Below are 19,399 nucleotides of genomic sequence, written 5' to 3' on the forward strand. Positions count from 1 at the left end.
GTGTTAGGACCAATGTACTCTCAGACTCTTAGCATAGGGAGCGCCGCTAAGAGGCTAAGAGGCACTCAATTTGGCAAACTACATCAACATTCGAAACATGGCGGCAAAACATGCTGCATTTGATAGATTCTGGGCATTTATCTTCTTTGAGGCGAAAACGTAAAGTGACAGTTTCAACATAAATGAATAAAACTCTGTCTACAAACAGAGTTACAAGCCAGAAAAAATAAGCTTTTTTTGTCATAATTTGCAAAATAGTGAAAAGTTATCGATCCACATCTGTTTTGCATCCAGTGAAAACACCTTAAAAAATAAATAATAAATATGCTTGCATTGCTTGGTATTTTGTTATTCTTTACTTTTACAGTACCAAGACAAGAAATAGGACTACACACCTAAAAGTCAACGAGAAAAGATAGCCAAGCCCACAAAGTCTGGAGTTACCAAGGAGACGAGGTAAGGATAAAGGTGGTCTGCTGGTTTAAGAAGGGCAGGCATCAACCAAAAAAAGAAAAACGCAAGTCAACATTATCTTGCCCATTGATGTTATTCCATAAAAAATGTGTTGAAAAGTCACAAGCTCTTATGGCCCCATGTTCATGTACGTTTACTGCCGTTTGTGAAGGTATCGGAAAGTCAAGGAGCCAGAGTGTGTCCACGGCGATCTTAGTAGTGTCCCACCCTGGCAGCGAGGAGACTGCGAGAGCGCGGGGCAGTGGCCGACGACGTGATGCGGCCAAAGCTGGACGAAGGCCACTTGAACAGGGAGGTGACTGGCAGCAGATACCTGGGCAGACGGACAAGAGCCAGGGAGGGATGGAGGGACGGAGGGACGGAGGGATTAGGGAGAGGGCAGAGATAATGAGAGGATTAGATATGCAAAGGTCATTCTATAGAGGTCAGGCCATGGCAGTGTTCACAGCCAAATATCACTCAGTTCTACCATTTATTTTGTTTGTACATATCAACTAAGTGAAGATTTAAACTTTAGACCAAACCAAATAGTTTGACTCCAGATGGTTCTCTGTATTTGCGTTTGAACTGAAAAACTTGATTAAAGACAAAAATAATAAGAGGAAGTGTTTGCCAAAAAAGAGTGAAACTTTTTAAATCAGCTGCATCTAAACCAATTGTAATATTGTTAAATGTTCTTTTAGCTTTAGTACTTTATTTGTTTTAATGTGTAGTAATGAATGATCAATGTCTGCAATTATATTGTTGGCAATGCATTTCAAATTTAGTTGACAGAATCACAGTTTCATCATTGACAGATCTTGGTCCATTTCATTACTTCATTGTAAAACAGTCTTCTCAGTCAAATACAGTTACAGTGTGATTATAGAGGAAAAAACATGTGTATTTATCGTTACTCTTGCATTCAGATGAGGTTTTCCACAACCTTGTCAGACTTTTTCATCTTTTGATACTGAATGCCAAGTTGTTGCCAACACACAACCTTGAATACTTAGTATTGATATATGCAACATCTATTTTTGTTAAGGAGAAAAAAACACCATGCTGAACTTTGGCCTTAAAGCTTTTAGTATCATGAACAAAGGATCCTCACCGATCATTCCGCGGCACCGACGTCAGTACCTTTCTAAGACTTTCCTATGACACCTTCCACCGAGACAGAGCAGTGAGGCAGCTCCTGCTAACAGCGTTCCAGTACCTGAGAATGAGACCAGCGGCAGGTTGAGATAGAGTCGGGAGCGGCCTGGGCACTACTTCTATTTTTATCTTAGTAACTGGATAGAAATGATTGTCAGAGCAATGTCAGATGAGGTGGTCAAATCCTGGTTAAGCTTAACTCAAGGTTAGGCAGCTGTTGCTACGTGGTAGTTTGTCTTCTTTCACACTGATAGCATCAACTTGCATTGGCTTTTGTACCATTCTCATCCATTTGTCATACCCTATGTGACCTCGCCATATCCGCACTAAGGATCTTTAGCTAATAGAAAACTACACACAGTTAAATGAGCAGCAATGGTCAAAAGAATTGTTAAGATGTGACAATCTAATCAAAAGAAGAGCCAGTGGGGTTGAGGATTACACGGAGCAGAAATAATATCTTCTTTTAAGCTTTGCAGAGATAGCACACTTTTCCCTGACAGCTCTCTTTCCTTGTGAAATAGCTCTTGGACAAATTAGCCAAGTAGATTCCTCCAAAGTCGAGCAGAGAAAAGAGAGGGGAGAATGAAAAAAAAAAGAGTATGTCACTAGGGGGGCGTCCGCTTCAACGTTCAGATCTGGGAGCGTGAGGAGGGATTCAAATGAACTTCATTTAGTCCAAACCGGAGTGTCCTTGAAATAGCCTGGAAGTGAGGAAGTATCTTTGGGGCACGTATCCCAAGACTGTCACCGGAATCAGAAAGATAAAGCTGTCCGTCCTGGTACATTTGTATTTGTTGGATCCTTTTTTCTTTTTTTTTGGTTGCATTTAGGGAATAACGAAACATTCTGTCAGCAGCAGAGCATTGCCAAAAAAACAGACTCTGAGACTTATGTGGAGTTTATTGTGCAGAATTGTAGAAGGAATTTTTGGACCATTTTTCTTACTTCTTCTTTGCCGACCAAGCCTGAGAATGTCTTTGGCATCAAGTATCACCAGAACAAAATCAGCAAAAAAGAGTGTGACGTTTTGCTGTTCAGGAGTAGGGCTCTTCTTAAAAACATGGCTTTTGATATTAATTTCCTGAACATAACCAATACAGACAGTAACCACAAATGTATTCTTTCAAAGTCTAAACTCTGCTCCAGTATTGGCTGTGGACTTCTCGATTCAAAAGACCCAAGTTGATGGTTGACGATTAGAAATGACTGTATGTCAATCTCAATTCAAATTAAATTATTCATACAGCCCTCTTCAGAAACATTTATTTGAGTAATCTGTTAATTCTGCAGTATTTCTGCGTTTCACTTTAGCAATATTGGAATCCTTTTGTCTCCAATTCACGCGATATCCATCCTAGCCCGACTTACTGTGAGCCAATCAAAATCCGAAAAGTAAATATCAAATATTGATCATTGGTTGAGGCTGTGTGTTCTCCAGTCATCCTCTTTTATGCACTTTGAGAATATTCAGCAGCTGCACTAAGAATCCATGGCAGCGGCGACGGGTTCGAGGGGAGCGCGAGCGAGGCAAGCCGCATCTCACGTCCGAGCAGCCAATGTCTCTGCAGGCTATGTTTAATTGGCCTCTCATTCTGCATCTTCCAGGTTCATCCAAGCTTTTGATCATGCAGAAGATCTTAGTAACATCGAGGCATGCTTGAGAGGCCAAAGGGGGGTATAGGACAGTTCATGCATCACTGCTTAGCTTCAATCCATCACTTCACAGGGAGAGAGAAAGATTTGCTCCTTGCTCGGGCCGATAGCACGCAAACCTGCAATCTGGCCTCTCAACATCACTCAGAAGTATTCACAAGAGATGCATCTGCCAAAGCCATTTAGAAGAAGGGAAAATAAAACAAGAACAAAAGCGAGACTGCAACAATAGGTGACGCAATCATGAACTACAGGGCCTAGAAGGTATTTTGAAGGTGATCTGTAGAGCCCACTTTTGGTTCACCACCTCAATTAACCCTAATTACAACCACACTTCTCCAATTTGATGAAAGCTAATAGAATTTGAAACTTTTGTCATCATGGGAAAATTGTCTTTGGCCTGCGACAGTAATTCCAAGCTAAACAGGAAAGTCATTAGTGGGGCTATTAGGCTACATCTCATCTGCCCACACAGACCGGACGATTTTGGGAAGACGGGTGAAGCTGTTGACATACCTGGTCAGAGCGCTCTGAAAGGGAAGGGCTCTTGAGCCTGAGTAGGTGTCTGTGACAAAAAATCTGAAATCTATGGAAATACCATGCTTGAAATATTATCCCACCACAGGAATCTAGTGGAGCAAAATATATTATCACTTTTGGGATCCATACTATTTTAAAAAGTAAATATGAAACTAGTTTTGTTATGTGGAATTAAGAGCCCCCACTAGGATCAGCATTTCAGTCAACTTTGGTTTGATAACTAAAAGATATTCTATATCTATTATATTCTTAAATGTATATTTATAAAAATATATGTATATATGTATAAAAAAACATGTGTTTCCCCTGGATACCAGTGGTTCTCAACCAGGAAGTCCCCCATGGGGGTCGCAGAATGATTTTCGGAGGTCCCCAGATGAAAAGATTGAGAAATGTATGCAATAGCCTTATTCGTGACTTGACACCCTTCAAATGCTGTGATAAATGTAGATTCTTGTTTGTTGACCTATCAAATCAATTTGTCTGGACCCATGTCCTGAACATGAAATCAAACATAAGGACACTTATGTTGTGTTTGGTGGTCACAAATGCCAATGGTTGTTATTATGAGGGTCGTGGCTGAAAAAGGTTGCGAGCGAGATAAGTTTTAATATACAGTATGACAGTGCACATAATCATTTATTTAGGTAGCAAATACATGTGGTGAAGAAATGGGTGTTTTTGTGCAGTAGCCACATAACATATGCATGCAAAGCCTGCCATTATCTTCTCAGACACACTTTTGTTTTCAGGTTGTGACCGTTTCATGATGGAGAGTGGCTGAGCTCTTTCTAAAGCCACTCAAACTTAAAATGTACTCAGTCAGGCAAGCAGGCAAGATGCTCTTAATAAGAAAGAGAACAAAGTGGAAGACAGTTTGGCAGCGAGTGGCAACAAGCTGGGTAAATGGTTGTGGAAAGAACAGACATAACGACCATAATAGCTAGAGAATGCCAGATTTGGTGTGATCTCCGAAGCTAAGCAGGGCAGAGACTGGTTACTACTTGGATTGGGAGACTGCTGGGAAAACCAGGTGGGGCGGCTGTGGCTCTAGTGCAAAACTGTCACTATGTCCTTAAGCAAGACACTTCACCCACCTTGTCTCGTATGAATGTGAATAAGTGTTGGTGGTGATCGGAGGGGCAGATATGCAAGCTTCTGTCAGTCTACCCCTACCTCCAATATTACTTTGCCACTACAGAGGATGGAGAGAATGAGTAATGCAATGTAATGTGCTCTAGAAAGGTGCTATAAATATATAAATAAATATAAATCCAATGTGTTAAATTATTATCAATGGTCAGACAGTTTCTCCTCTTATCAACCTTATCTTATCTTATAAGATGTTGTACCTCAAATTTAATTTCAGTTCAAATTTACGGCAGCGCTTATTTACAAGAATGTAAAATCACTTGTAACACAATGTATAACTGGATTGAAAAGGTGTAACATTGAAAAGGTGTAACATTATTGCTGTTAATAAGGGAAGTGAGAGCAGACCAGACTGTTGATGTGGCAACCAAAACAATCATTTCTGTGACAGATCTTTTATGCAGAGTGCAATGCTAGAAGCAGCAAAAGCAGTACGAAGCAGTGAAAAGACAAACAGCGGGGTTTAGCAGAACTAAACCAAGCAGAGACCTGCGTTGAGAGGCGAAGAGACGGAAGAAGAGGAGGAGGAGGAGGCAGCAGCAGCAGCGACAACAGCGGCAGCAGCGGACTCATGGATGGAGACTGGTCCAGCAGCTAATGGTAAGCTTTTTACACACACACATATTTGACACAAGAAAAATATAGACACACCAACATGCTTACGTAAGAATATATATCTTAATAAGTATGTATGGGCAAATTGTTGTAATTTAATATGCTGGATTGATAGTATTGTTTGAGTTATTGTTGTTATTAAAAAACACATTTATTTGACTGTAGTGTCCTTGTTTTTTCTTTCTTTATTTCATTAAAAAAGTATAAGAAATGTTTTTTTTCAGCCCCTTGGTTTGTAAATCATTTCACTTGTGCACACGTGTATATATAAGGTGAGTCATAACAGATCCTAAACAATACAATCGCCCATATTGTAATCATTCCCGTTTAACAGCAGAGGTTGTTCTACAGTAGGTGCAAAGTGATAGCCTGTTAAAAATGCGTATGAGTTATGAATCATGTAAAACGAGGCCCGAGGAAAAAAGGAGCGCTCTCTCCCTCGTAAGGTCATTTGCGGCACAGCCTCATCTGGGCTCTAATTGAATTAAGCAGGCCTCGGGGGGCCCAGGCTAACCTGAGCGCTAATCTGTGGGCCATTATTTCCTGTTAACGGCACGTTTCCTCGCCTCTGCCAGCCCTCTCCTGCCTGCCAGCCCACAGCATATGTGCTTTTAAAGTTTGCTCAATTGTAAGTCCTAGATCCTCTCTCCTTCAGGGAGTGGGTCTGAAATAGAACAAGGCTGATTTGTGTTTGTTTGCTTTACTGAGGTTATGAGACGATAGCTCTAAGGTTCCAACAAGCAGAAGTAGCGTGTCTAGGAGTTGTGCTAATGGCTTGAATTTGAATCTTTAAATGTTAATTTCATCTGTGTAGCTATGTTTGTAGGTGTTAAAGTTCAGTATGTCATCAAATCGGGTACAAATGAACTTCAGAAAAGTCTATGAGATGCAAAAGTAGCAGCTAAAAGTGTTACTGCACTGCTATACATTTACTAGCAATGAAAAAAGTATTTTGTTTAATTATTATTCTTTTTGTTTTGTTTATTTCTTATTATTCAATACAATTCTACATGCACAGCGTTTGTTAGATCCAAGTCTATTTTAAAAGTTTGTATGTTGTTTTATTGCATATCTCTATTCTCCTGCTTTTCTAAAGCTGTCTCGGAAAAAGAAAAACTGGAACATATACATTGTGAGACAAATAAAAGGTATCTCTTTTTAGTATCAGTTTGGAATTATCTGTATTTTAACCGCAGTTTGAGCTTCATTCTAACCAAAATGTATTTCCAACCTAATCACATACTGTATGTATTTTGTTTAGGCACAAGCCCTATTCTCACCTTGTGTCATCCCATTCGGGGCTCAGTCCGGTCAAGGAGCCTCTGGACTCGGACACAAACTTGTAAACGACCAACAGGCAGTCTCTGCACAGCTGGACCAGCCGGCGGCAGCACTGCAGCTCCTGAGGCGACACCACCTCACTGCTCTTATTGAAGACAGCCTCCCACGACGACCTAAGATACACATGATTATTAAAGATGGTCAATCAATTCATCTTAAACTTAATAACAGAAATAATTGTCAACTAATATAGTAATTGAATAATTGTTATCTGGACTACACACAAATAAGTCAAGTGCTGGGAGAAAAGATTTTATGACTGGGACTGAGCAGAGACCGGGAACATGTACATTTCATGTTTTTGATGAAAAACCTTTGTCTGTAAATATATGCAGTTTAGTGATGAAATGAACAGTGCAATGAATGGTTGTTGATTAAATTATAGTTAAAGTGACAGGTGTTAAGAAGTGTTAAAGAGTCCAACGGTAGAGGGAAAGAAACTGTTCCTGAAGGGAGTGTCTCAAATAGTCCGTGTCCAGGGTGAGAAGGGTCGCAGAAGGGTCGCTGTGATCCGACCTGCACTCCGACCTGCACGTCCCAGAACCCTGGAGACGTACAGGTCCTGCAGAGATGGAAGTCTGCAGCCGATCACCTTCTCAGCAGAGCGCTGAGCAATGCGCTGTAGTCTCTGTTTGTCCCTGGCTGTGGCTCCAGCGTACCACACTGTGATGGAGGAGGTGAGGATGGACTCAATGATGGCCGTGTAGAACTGCACCATCATCTGCACTGTCAGCTTGGCTTTCCTCAGCTGCCACAGGAAGTTCATCCTCTGCTGTGCCTTCTTGATGAGGGAACCGAGGGTGGGCTTCCACTTGAGGTCCTGGGTGATGGTGGTGCCGAGGAAGGGGAAGAAGTCTACGATGGTGATGGGGGTGGTTGCCAAGGTGAGGGGGGGCTGGGGGGCTGTGACTTTCCTGAAGTCCACGATCATCTCCACTGTCTTCTGGGCGTTGAGCTCCAGAAGCAAGTCTATCCAAGTGAAGGCAGTAGGGAGTCTGACATAGATAAAAATGCAAATGCAATGCACATTAAAAGGCAGGTGTTGTGTAAAAATAAAGCAACTAAGTGAGCTGGTAGTGTTTCTATAAGGCAGGAGAGTTAGTATGAACATTGAGCCTACATGTTATCCTGAGAGTGCCACACACCGACACACAGGAAGAAAGACAGACACATAAGGTAATAAGATAAGTACAGTTAACCCTCCTTTACAACCCAGGACCAGACCCTGACTGTGAAAGAGCAGCTCCAACTCAGACACCGAACCTCAGGGGGTGCGTTTGATGTCTACATCATTTTAATACATCAGTAGGAGGAAGTACGGCCATGCAAAGGGTTAAAATTTTGCATTCTTATCCTTTTTTTTTTTCTTCATGTAATTTTTCAAAGCACGCTAAATGAATGAGGCACTATAGCCGCTGGGTTGTTTGATTGCTGTTAAGCACTTTAGACAAAATATCAAACAAGACACACAGAGGAGTTTGGGCTAAACCGGTGGATTAAGAGTGTGTTTTTGAAGAGCTTCACCCTCGCTGTGGGACACCAGGACCCCCACTGATTTGCTTCATGTCAGGTTAGCCTGCTGCATAGATGTCTTTAGCAAAACAGCCAGTTGTGTCAACCACACAAAAGGAAAACGAGGCATTGTGCCAAGAATGATAAAGAATGATCTTGTGCATTATACGGAATCACTCACAATAATCAGCTATAACATTATAGCAGTCTCAAGCTGGCAGTAATTATGGGTGACCACAAGTCTGATATTTTACCTCACGGGCAGAGCAATATTGAAATCAAAATCAAATTGAGATCCAATTCATGTGACAATCTGATATTTTGATGAAATGGTCATATTGTGAGCCAGAAATTCTGTGTTTCATTCTGTGTTTGCCAGATCGTGCACTTAGTGAGTAATTGAATCAATCATAGTGAACCGTGGTGTGATTTTGGGGAGAAAAAATTGAATTGCAATTTTTCAAGCATTGTGATTGCAATTAAATGTGTAATATATGAAGAAAAAAGGATTCAGTTCTTGGTGCACATTATAAAACACTAGAGGAGCATTAAAATGTGCCTGAATTATGAACGGACAAACTGATTCCATGAATTTCACAACATACTGGTAGAGGTCTAAACTACAGGGCAAATTGCGTTTTCAATTCATTTTCGTTACATTGTGCAGCCCAGTATGCAACCTCCTAAAGAAAATAGTACTGTCTTTGAGTGTACATGAATTGGGATCAAATTCAACTTGTTACCAAACACCAGGAAATCTTGATATTAATTGGTGATGCAATTGGTAATGCAGTTGCCACAGTGACAATTTGAGATATTTCTCTATTTTTATTTAATTTGAGTGTAGAAAGAAGGAGCTCAGCGGACTGCTACTTTAGTTACACATAAGCCTTCTGTTGCCAGAGAATACACAACCTCACTAGAAGTGAACTGAGGACACATTGAAGGGTCTCACCTTAAAGATAGATAGATTAAAGACCACTTGCGATGTCAGCTGTCTAAGCATCGTCGTTTCCCCCCCACAAGTCTGGGTCAGTTTTAGCATGAAAGGAACATGTCAAGAGCAACTACACGTATCTCAAGTTGTCAAACAGCATGCCTGGGTTTGAAGAAAGTCAAATATATAAAACATGCACGTGAAACAAAACATGAGAAAACAGCTGTTTTTTTCTTTGGGTTTTAGAGTTTTATATAGAAAAATAATAGGAGAGGCTGCTGCTGGGAGACTTAAAGGGAGCCAGATGCTTTGTGACATCTGTTAGAAAAAGTGTGAAAAATAGAAAAAGATGTGTGAAAACTTATCTAACAAACCTAAAAATGTTGAGAACAACCAAGGGTTAAAGCAGGCCTGATCTTTTCGGATGGATTAAAACCACAAACTGTCGCAACAACATGTCAATAGTGACATAAAATTATGCACAAAGAAAATGTGTACTCACTGAAAACAATTGCAGAATGACATGGACAGAAAATCATAAGGTGAAAATCCATTGTGGCACCTTCATGTTTTCTGACACCTAATACCACACACTGGAAATGTGTAGCTGTGTAATATGTAATCGTGCTATGGAATATATACATACTGATAATAGTGAAATCCAGAAAATGGTAGGTAAATAGATGACATTTTTATTTGGACAATATGAGGGAGAGGGAAAAGTATGTATACGGTTTACAAAAACATAATGGCAATAAGGAAACCATAATGTTAATATCTGCCATCAAATGACACGTCACGCCAAGTGAAGGAACATGTTCTTCCATCAGCAGCAGACTAAGCAGGGACCCCCAGACATTCCTCTCCCCAGACACTTCCTCCAACTCCTCCGGGGGGATCCCGAGGCATTCCTAGGCCAGCCGAGAGACATAGTCCCTCCAGCATGTCCTGGGTCCTCCCCGGGGCCTCTTTTGGGAGTGGGAGGAAGTAAAGTACTTATTTAGCCTAACCGCTTTTCTACAATACAATAAAAACAAAATGTATTCAAGCTCGCCTATTCCGACTTCTTACATATTATACGAATATTGGGCTTCTTTTAATACATTTGCAATAGTCAATCTCATTCTGTTTCTCCAGCTTGATATTGTATGAAAACATTCTATATATTAAAGCCGAGTTTAACACCACAAACAGAGACACACAAGCTTTTCCTCGTGGTGTGAACATGAGTCACTTTAAAATTATAAATACCCCTTAAATTATGTTTTCCTTTCCTTTCAAAAAACACATTTGTACCGGTATATATATCTTGGTAGTTGTAGTTTACTTATGCTGTCTGAAATTTAGTCAGAATTTTGGAACAGAATCAAATTTTAAAATGTATAAACATTGAGTTGGTGTATAAATTGGCATTGTGTATTGTTCTTATTGCTCTTTTGTAGTTATTACCCAAAATGTCTGAACTGTATGTTAAAGAAAGCAACATTAAGGAGCAGTAGAGGGTATGCAATGCTTTGTGATCCAAAACATGCTTTGCCTGGTTTATTAATGCCATACTTTTGGATTATTATTTTTTGTGTATCTAGAAAAAGTGACCTTTCCAATTGATCCCAATAATGTATTCTCCTTAACTCTATACTTTCTCTCTGTATTTGTAGATATTTTAGTTTGTCTTCTTTACAGTTGCCAAAAACCATCAGTTTTGTCTTGATCAAATATAAAGATAATTTATTAGTACCAAACCACATTTGCATTGCCCATTGCAGATTGAAATTTGTGGTTGTATTGTACACATGTGATGTTGTGTGAGTGGGTCAGAGAATGGACATTGTGGACATTATTGGTGACTGGGGGTAGGTGCATTGTATATTTTATTCTTGTAAATCAGGGACTGCAGATGGAAATGAGCAAATTAGTTATAATATCAGCTTTGTTTTTTATGAGCTTAATGTCTCTGTACATTGTCCCTTCAAATAAAGACTAAATTAAACTAATGTTTTACAATAGTTTACACTGAAATAAAGATGAATTTAACATCAATGGACTAGTTGTTCCAGTTATACTTGGCAAAACTGATTTATGCCTTGTTCCTACCAGTCTATTATAAAAGTCTATCAGTATACTATTAAAGTATGTGATATTGTAGTTGTATGTATACTTTTTACCACTCTTTAGCAAACAGGGATGTAGTGTAGTGACCTACCCCGTGTGGGAGAAGCAGTTCCACAGCCCCTGGCCGTGGCTCCAGAGCAGCCGGTTAAAAACACGAGCAAACAGCCTGTACAAGTGGAGGTTCTCTACTTCCGGCTCTCTCCAGATCCGCTGCAGTGCGGAGCGGACGTTTGTACGGACTATGTCTAGCACCTGGATGGAAAAAGAAAATAAATCAAAAATAATATCCTCAAAAATAACTAATATATGCATAAAGTGGCATTTGCTCCTGCTGTTAAATTAGTCATTTGTCTTTATCTAAAATCCTGTTCTTAAAGTTCACAATCAGAAAAGCAAATGCAATTTCATCAACGCTAACACACGAGAGAGTTTAGCGTGCGCATATCCTCGCTGTGTTTCTGTGTGTGTGGCAGGACATAAAGAACCAGAGCAAGCAGTGGAGAGAAGGCGAGGACTAATTGCTGCTCTGCGACAGTGTTTTGAGAGAAAGTGTCGGAGGCTCCTGGCGATCTGAGGACACCTGCACCTGTCTCCCATCGCCCCTTCCCCACCTCACTCCTCCGCCTCGTCTCTCTTCTCCTCTCCTCAAAGTGCACCATTGACGCTCTTTTGACGCCAAATTTTCGCTGCTCATTACCGACATGCCCGTTGCGCTTGTGTGAGGCACGGCAAAGTGGAAGCAGAGGTTTTTTCCCGACAGCTATGTATGTGGCTCTGATTGACAAGTAAACACACACACACATGGTAATCAGATGGCAGAGCGGCGTTCCTGACCTCTGCCTGCTGCTCATTAGGCTGCTCCACTCAAAATAAGACACGGATGGGCCCACAACACGGCCGAGCGCAGTTGTGCACGGAGCAACAGCTGAGGGATCACATTATTACTGACACGCCTACCGGATGCTAGGTTTTTTCATGTCATGTCCCAGCTTGTATTTTGTTTACAGCCTATTTGGAGTGTGCGCCGCTGTCTGACATGCTAATGATGCCTGCACCTTTTCAGTCAATCTCCGATGATTGATATGGGAATTATTCATGTCATAAAATGCACCTCTAAAATGCAAGCCAAAATGGTAGAGGGAAAAAAAGAGAGTATTTTTTGTGACTATGAGAATGTCCATGTTTTTAGAAAGAAAATGCTCAAATTCAGCATTACAGTGTGAGAACATACCTATACTGACAGCCTTCTATCAGAACTAGAGCTGTATGAACAAAACTATCAAAATATCATCAAAGTATAGTATTTAATCTAGATAGTAATTTTTTTAAATCAATACTGAAAAAAAAACCTTAAACAGGACAAAGTTGGACATTTCCTGGACAGTTTAGACTCTTTATCAGTGCTTGTTTTATGCCATTGTCGATGAACAAAATTCACAAACTGAAACTTGCAGCTGTAATAGGTGCAGCTTAAAACAATCAATAGTAAATAAAATTGAAAGTATGATAAAAAAAAAAATAAGGCATGCATAGAAAATAAGGTATTGACTAAATACATTAAAAGGGTCAGTATATGTTTAAAATTACAATATATTCTAGTGTTGTTATAATTGTTAGATCAAAATGGTTTGAGGGTTAAGCCTTTTCCTTAGTACCTTAATACCTTGGTTTAGGACTGGAATCAAGTTTAAAAATGTAATCGTCTAAACTACAAAGTGAAGAAAAGACAATCCATTATAACTGTGAGTCATAATGTTATGCCTGATCAGTGCAGAATGGTTGGTGTAGTGGTGTGCGTCTTTACATAACACTTGCCTTTCGTTGTTTGGTTGAGTCCAACTTCACTAACCAATAGGAGGCAACCTTTGGTTTATGATATTTCCAGTTGTCAAGTATCTGCAAAAACAAGAGGAACAGTTCAATCAAAAGCCAAGGAATAAAAACGGCTAAAAATACAGCTGCAGGAGATGTATTTATTTTTTCCCAGCCAACGGAAAACTTTTCTATAGTGGTTACATATATTCAGAACGCAAGTGTATAGTGAGCTGTCAGTGCCATGCTAAGGAGCGTCACACTGGAGTCTAGTCACACGTGTATTATTATTTTAAAATTAGAAGAATGTGTCAGGGAGGCAAAGGGTAGATATGGTGGAGATCTAATTTCCACAGTTGAACAGGCTTTCTGGCAGACTTTCTTTCACACTTCAGCCCAGACCAGGAATCTGTAACATCTCCGGGCTGTGTCTGTTAAAGTAATGGCTTTTGGATTTCACACGTAGTTATAGAAAAGCTCTCATTTTCAACATGACATATTGCGTCTAGTGTGTTCCAGTGTCTGTGCCATATCTAGCATCTGGAAAGAAATCCCAAACAAAGAATGATGTGAATGTATAGAATGCTGTTATACGCCCATAAATTATCACCTCAACAAACAAGCTTATCTAGTGAAGAGGATTGTTGAATATAACATTGTAGATTATTCTCAATGGATTTGAACCAGGCTATTTTAAAAGGGAGCATTATTTAAACATTCATTGGTCACTTTATTAAGCTTTAAGTGTGGCGGATATTGACAAAAATGAATGAATTGGGATTATCCTGATGACCAGATGGAATTTTGGGCAATCTATCAGCATTTGTGCATTTTTTTTATAGTTGTAATATTTTAAATTTGATTGTCTTAAAATCATTCATTACAACGCCTCTGAAGACCCTCAGTTGTCCAGGTTCGCAAAAGAAAATCTAATTCTGTCAACTGAACACAAGTTTTAAGATCGGAGACGTTTTGCCCCTCACACTGAACTGAAGAAGCTCAGTCTTCATTCTTAAAACCTTTGTCCAGTTGACAGAATTTAGTTTTCTTTTACTATTTTGCTGTTGTTAATAATTTGATATTTCTCCCAGCTTTAGATACCAAACTTTAGATTTTTCCAAGTTGGAGTTTACTGTTCAGAGAGTTAATTTTAGGGCTGGAAAATGAAATTATTATTAACAAAAGAAAGTTCTGGGTGAGATGTAAAAACTGCATTTGTTGTGTTCCTCAGGCGCTGTTTTTGCGTGGACTTTTTCTATATCTCTGGGCTGGTGTGAGTAAACTCGTCACGTAGCACCTCGGCAAACAGCATCCCACTGGGAAGCCCATGAGAAAAAACTCACACGTACTCATGCAAACTACTCCCAGGCACTCACAGATACAGGTGCTCAACACTTTTTGTTTGACAGAAAGTTTCCTGTTGTTTTGTTTAGTACAATCTCTGGACTGCATTCATACTCTCAAACATATTGGCCTCATACGTTGGCCAAAAACACTTCTTATGCATTAATACATCTCTATTGATGCAAAGATTGAGTGAGGGAAAGATAAAGGAACAACGCAATTACTTTCCAAACCAACGTTAGGCCAAGTGAATAGTGCTTCTTTTGGAGGAACAACCGAACGCAGAGTCTGCGTCGTTCAGGTGCAGCAGCTCATCTGTGTTTCCATAGCGACCTCATTAGGCTTCATTAAAAGTACAGGTGTGCTGATAATAGTTTGTCATAGCCATTGACACGCTAAGATGTGGCATACACTGTACACACACAAATATAAACATGTACATATTTACTCTAATTTAACACCCACACTGGGAGCACAACAGTGCAACTGAAACTCCTATGTCTCAGACAATTCTAATATTAACTGTGCCTGACAACTACTGTATGTAGTAGCTCCAATTTATATATATTCTAATCACTTTTCTTTTCATCTTAGAATCAGTGTGAGCTGGTGCAGCCTGGGCAAAGCTCGCTCTGTGGACAGCAATAACCATAAAGTAAGTGTCTCTGGCTTGTACCTATTAACTAGTAGTAGCCATTGGAGAAACCCCTTAGGTGTGAACTTAAAATGATAGCTTTTGTAAAGCTTACCTTCATTCAAATTAATAGCTATCTGCTTCTGTTACAATGACGTTCTGCGTAATAAACTGCAGAGGTGTGTGAAACACAGATGTTCCTCAGCATCATCAAGACCACTAAAACTGCAGAGTTTTGGGCTAAGCTGAGAGCTGGTAATGAAACCACAGCTGAACAAATGGGAACAAGCTCAAGAAAGCTTGAGAGCGTGTCTAGTATTTAGTATTAGACATGAGGGCTGTATATAAGGTAATCGAGAATTAAAACAACAACAAAATGTGTTTGTTCTTGTGTATGTTTTGCTGCTCATTGTTGCTCAGTAAAAAGTGAAAATACATGGAAAATTGTATCTGAAATAACGAAACAAGATGCAATGGAACTTGTGTATTAGCATGCATTCTTTAAAGGGCATTTTTATTTTGTCAGTAAAATAACATTCTTGAGAGGCCAGTAACTGAATAAAAGGCAGCTTGTTTTTAAAACTGTGATTTTAGCATAAAAAACATTTCAAGAAGGCCCACCTGACTACAACACATGTTCTTATGCGACTCTTCATGGAGAACATAACACAGTGTAACTGTTTGTTTTGCAGCTGCACAGTAGCAGTCGCACAAGTGCCTCAGAGGGTCATCATTCTGCCCACAAGATCAGCTGCAGCCTCTTCTCTCCCGGAGGACGCTACAGTTCCATCTCTCCAAACAGCCAAAAGTATTTCTGTTCCAAACCAGCCTCTCTGCCATCATTGTAGCTAACTGCATGTATACAGGGGTTTGTGGAAGAAAAACTCTGTACATAAGGCAAATAGAAATATAATCTCCCGAGACACAGACAAGTAATGATAATAGAGAAACAGTGGAACACAGTGGAGCAGCAATATTAAACAGAAGGTTATGAGGTCACACCAAAGACAATGGAGACAGTCCAGAGGATCCCCTATCAGCAGAGGGAGGCTGGGGGTCAGAACACAGCTCACAGCGCTGTCCTTAGTGGACTTTTGTGTTTGCTTTCACAGTTTTTTTTAGTTTTTTTTTAGACAATGTAATTATGTCATTCTAAGACATATACGTCCCAAAATATCTTTAAAAACAAAATTTACTTTTCATAAGTCCAAACAATGATGATATTCATGTCACGGTTGCAGAACAAAGCAAAAGGGGTCCGACTGAATGTGAACCATCACACTGGGACCACTGCTTTTATGACCCCATTCCCCTGGGGCAACATCTCTATAATAATAACAACACAGAGGACAATTAAAACTCACAAATGGCTTCAAGGACTTGACTGAAGTGGAATCGTCCCACTGTAGCAAAAATCTCTTTGTTCTTACATTTCTATATTTCACATTTAATCTGACTCTATGTTTCTCTATCTATGTGAACACAATCTGTAACTAAACCCTGTTTGTTAGAAAGACGCCTTAAGAACTGTTTTCATACCATATTTGCCACAATGTACATTTCCATTACCTGCTAATGATGTGTATTAATTGACAATTCGGTGTAATCCCGCATTTGACCAGGAGTGATCCACTGTAGAAAAAGATTCAGTTGTAAGCCTCTGTAATCAGGCAATGGCCGAAGTTGCCATTTTCTTAGCTAAAGAAGCCAATAAAAAGTCAGCAGATCTCAAAATCTGCTCCTAAAACATCTCAGGACCATGCTGCAGTGGAAGGACCCGAAGAGCCAGAGGAGGCCCTGATCCACATCTGGGCCTTTCATCAGACACGTAAGACTGATCCAAAAAGTTTCTGAAACCTGCAGAGTCTGGCATTAAAAGTGGTTGCGGTTCCTCTTTGATTTATTAGAAATAAAATCTTACTTTTAAACACCAGTGTTTCTTTTAACTAAGCTGAGTCCAGGCATCTTTCTTTGGAATGATATAGTTAGTCACTGAGTTGAGAACTTCCCCTCAGAAAATGAGACTGCATAGATTAATGTTGTTTTACGGGACAAAGTCTGAATGGTGCCTCTTAAAAAATATGAACATTAACTACCTACAATACTACCAAAGTGGTGTCCACAATGTAATAGCTAGTCACAGAGAATATGCATAACATATTGAGGCCAATGTGTGAGGAGGAAACGAGACTAATATACTGCATGATATACAGTACTATCAAAGAAACGAGTAGATGCAGTTGTATGTTTATTTCATGGGTACCTACATCATCGAGCACTGCCTCTGCGTCTTCCTCTGTCTTGCCAGGAAATCGAATCCTCATCGCCGTCAGTGCAGCCAAGGTCTGTCTCACCAACTCCATCTCCTGCTCCTTGCTCCTCAGGTTTGTAAGTGAATCTCCCTGAAAGCACACAGCAACATTAAGTAGGTCAATTTTAAAAGGAGAACAACAACACTGTGAAATAATAGCTGTTGTGTTTCCCCTGTATTGTGCTTATACAGTAGTAAAAACTCTCACATCATAGTGTTAGCAAACAACTACTAACCACTGTGGATTCTTTTCAGACTTTTTTTTTTACAAAGCATTCAAAAGTTACAGAACGGCTGTAAAGTGAAAGAGGCAGGTGGAAAGGGACATATAGCAATGCAATAAAAGATCATTGTTGTGTGCAGCAGGAGTCCTATAGTGAGGAAAGAGCACTTAACATATTCTGAGGGACGGAATAAAACAGATATAATATTCTGCTTGAGCAAACAGACAGTAAGCTGTAAACGAATACAGAATAGGTGAAAAAATGTCTTATTTAAATATAACATGACATTGACAACTAGAGTAACTTACATTATTGGAGTGGATCGTCCCCAGACTGTTGCTATGGGGTACGCGTTGGGCGGAGCCACTTCGACTCAGCGAATGTGATCGAAGTGTGGCAGAGCTGGGCCTGATCAGAGGCGTGGCCAGTGGGACTACGGAAGACGGCCTGGACAAAAGAGACCGCACCTCATTGGGTGATGAGAGTGAGGCGATGGAGCGGGGACAGGAGATGGAGCGTCTGATTGGTCCAGTCAGAATCGGCGACGCAGAGGGGGCTGGAGTGGCTTTCAGAGACTTGATTGGAGGTTTCCAGTGCATTCGGCCTGCGGAGACAAGGCGGGGGGAAATGAGGCATAACTGACTTAAGCTGTGTCACATTTCAATGTCTTGATCCGTGTCATGGCATCTCAGTCCCCAAGTAACTGTCAAACCCTTTCCATCCATCTCCGAGAGGCTTTGGGCATGAAGTGTGCTGTTAAATCTCCCACAGTAACACCATGGCACACTGACCCAGTCCGCATGTGTTATTAACAACCACAGCATGTGCAGGAAAACCAAGAAGCTGACACTCGTCCCGTCTCCGATGAGGAAAATATAGCTACTTTATCCTCACTTTTACTTCCAAGCCACACAACATGTAGTTGTTACGGATGTCACGATATAAAATTTTTGTGTTACGATTATTGTGAGCAAAAACAACACGATTTAACAATTATTTACGATCATTGAGACCTTAACCAAACAACAGTAACATCTTAAATTGTCTTTAATTCCCATAGTCTAACACGTTACTATTCACGAATGACAAAATAAAGTTAATGTGACAAAAACAAAAAGAACACATAGACTTACTTTTGCTTCATAATTGATTATATTGTGACTTGAATAATCATGATTATCAATTAACCAAATGAATGAAGATATGCAGGGGACAGAAAGCTTACTTACTTTTACAAAATGATTAAGTTGGTCACCTGGCTCGCGCAGTGTGAAGGCAGCAGACATAATGTAGTATGTGTGTGAATGCATGGCTACAAACTGTTGCCTCTGCTGCCAAATGAGAGCATTAGGGTTAGTCTGAGCAGCCCTTTAGTGGCTGAGTGTAGAGGAGAAGAGCTTGGCACTTTTGTTCTCTCTGTCCATCCTTGCACACTGGGCTGCAGACTGTGACTAAAATGGTCACATACTGAGAGCGAGGTTTGAGTGAGACCATGAGGTAAATGCCCTCCTCAGCATTATTGGTCCAGCTGAGGGATTCCCAAAACAACAATAAATATAACAGATGTTCAAGGTGCACTTTGTAACTCTTTTAGTGGG

At 40.1% G+C, this 19,399-nt stretch overlaps 1 protein-coding gene across 6 annotated transcripts in view; it reads right to left on the bottom strand.

Moving 5' to 3' along the window:
- Window positions 1-206: 206 nt before the first annotated feature.
- Window positions 207-19,399, bottom strand: part of ttll7 (tubulin tyrosine ligase-like family, member 7) — a 72,654-nt gene continuing 53,461 nt past the window's right edge. For 2 of the 6 annotated variants that reach the window (XM_072438449.1, XM_072438450.1), the window contains exons 16-23: window positions 18,110-18,405; window positions 17,534-17,668; window positions 13,292-13,372; window positions 11,568-11,728; window positions 6,855-7,028; window positions 5,449-5,564; window positions 1,597-1,672; window positions 207-787 (exon numbers count right to left, since the gene is read on the bottom strand). In XM_072438449.1, coding sequence (XP_072294550.1) covers window positions 667-787; window positions 1,597-1,672; window positions 5,449-5,564; window positions 6,855-7,028; window positions 11,568-11,728; window positions 13,292-13,372; window positions 17,534-17,668; window positions 18,110-18,405 — 1,160 coding nt within the window. In that variant the 3' untranslated portion in view covers window positions 207-666. Of the gene's footprint in view, window positions 788-1,567; window positions 1,673-5,448; window positions 5,565-6,854; window positions 7,029-11,567; window positions 11,729-13,291; window positions 13,373-17,533; window positions 17,669-18,109; window positions 18,406-19,399 lie in introns of all 6 variants that reach the window. The other 4 variants (XM_072438451.1, XM_072438453.1, XM_072438454.1 and 1 more) reach the window with 4 other exon arrangements.

Source organism: Eucyclogobius newberryi, unplaced genomic scaffold, assembly GCF_026437365.1.
Source record: "Eucyclogobius newberryi isolate DKJ021-1_F unplaced genomic scaffold, fEucNew1.0.hap1 SCAF_9, whole genome shotgun sequence".
Lineage (NCBI taxonomy): Eukaryota > Metazoa > Chordata > Actinopteri > Gobiiformes > Gobiidae > Eucyclogobius > Eucyclogobius newberryi.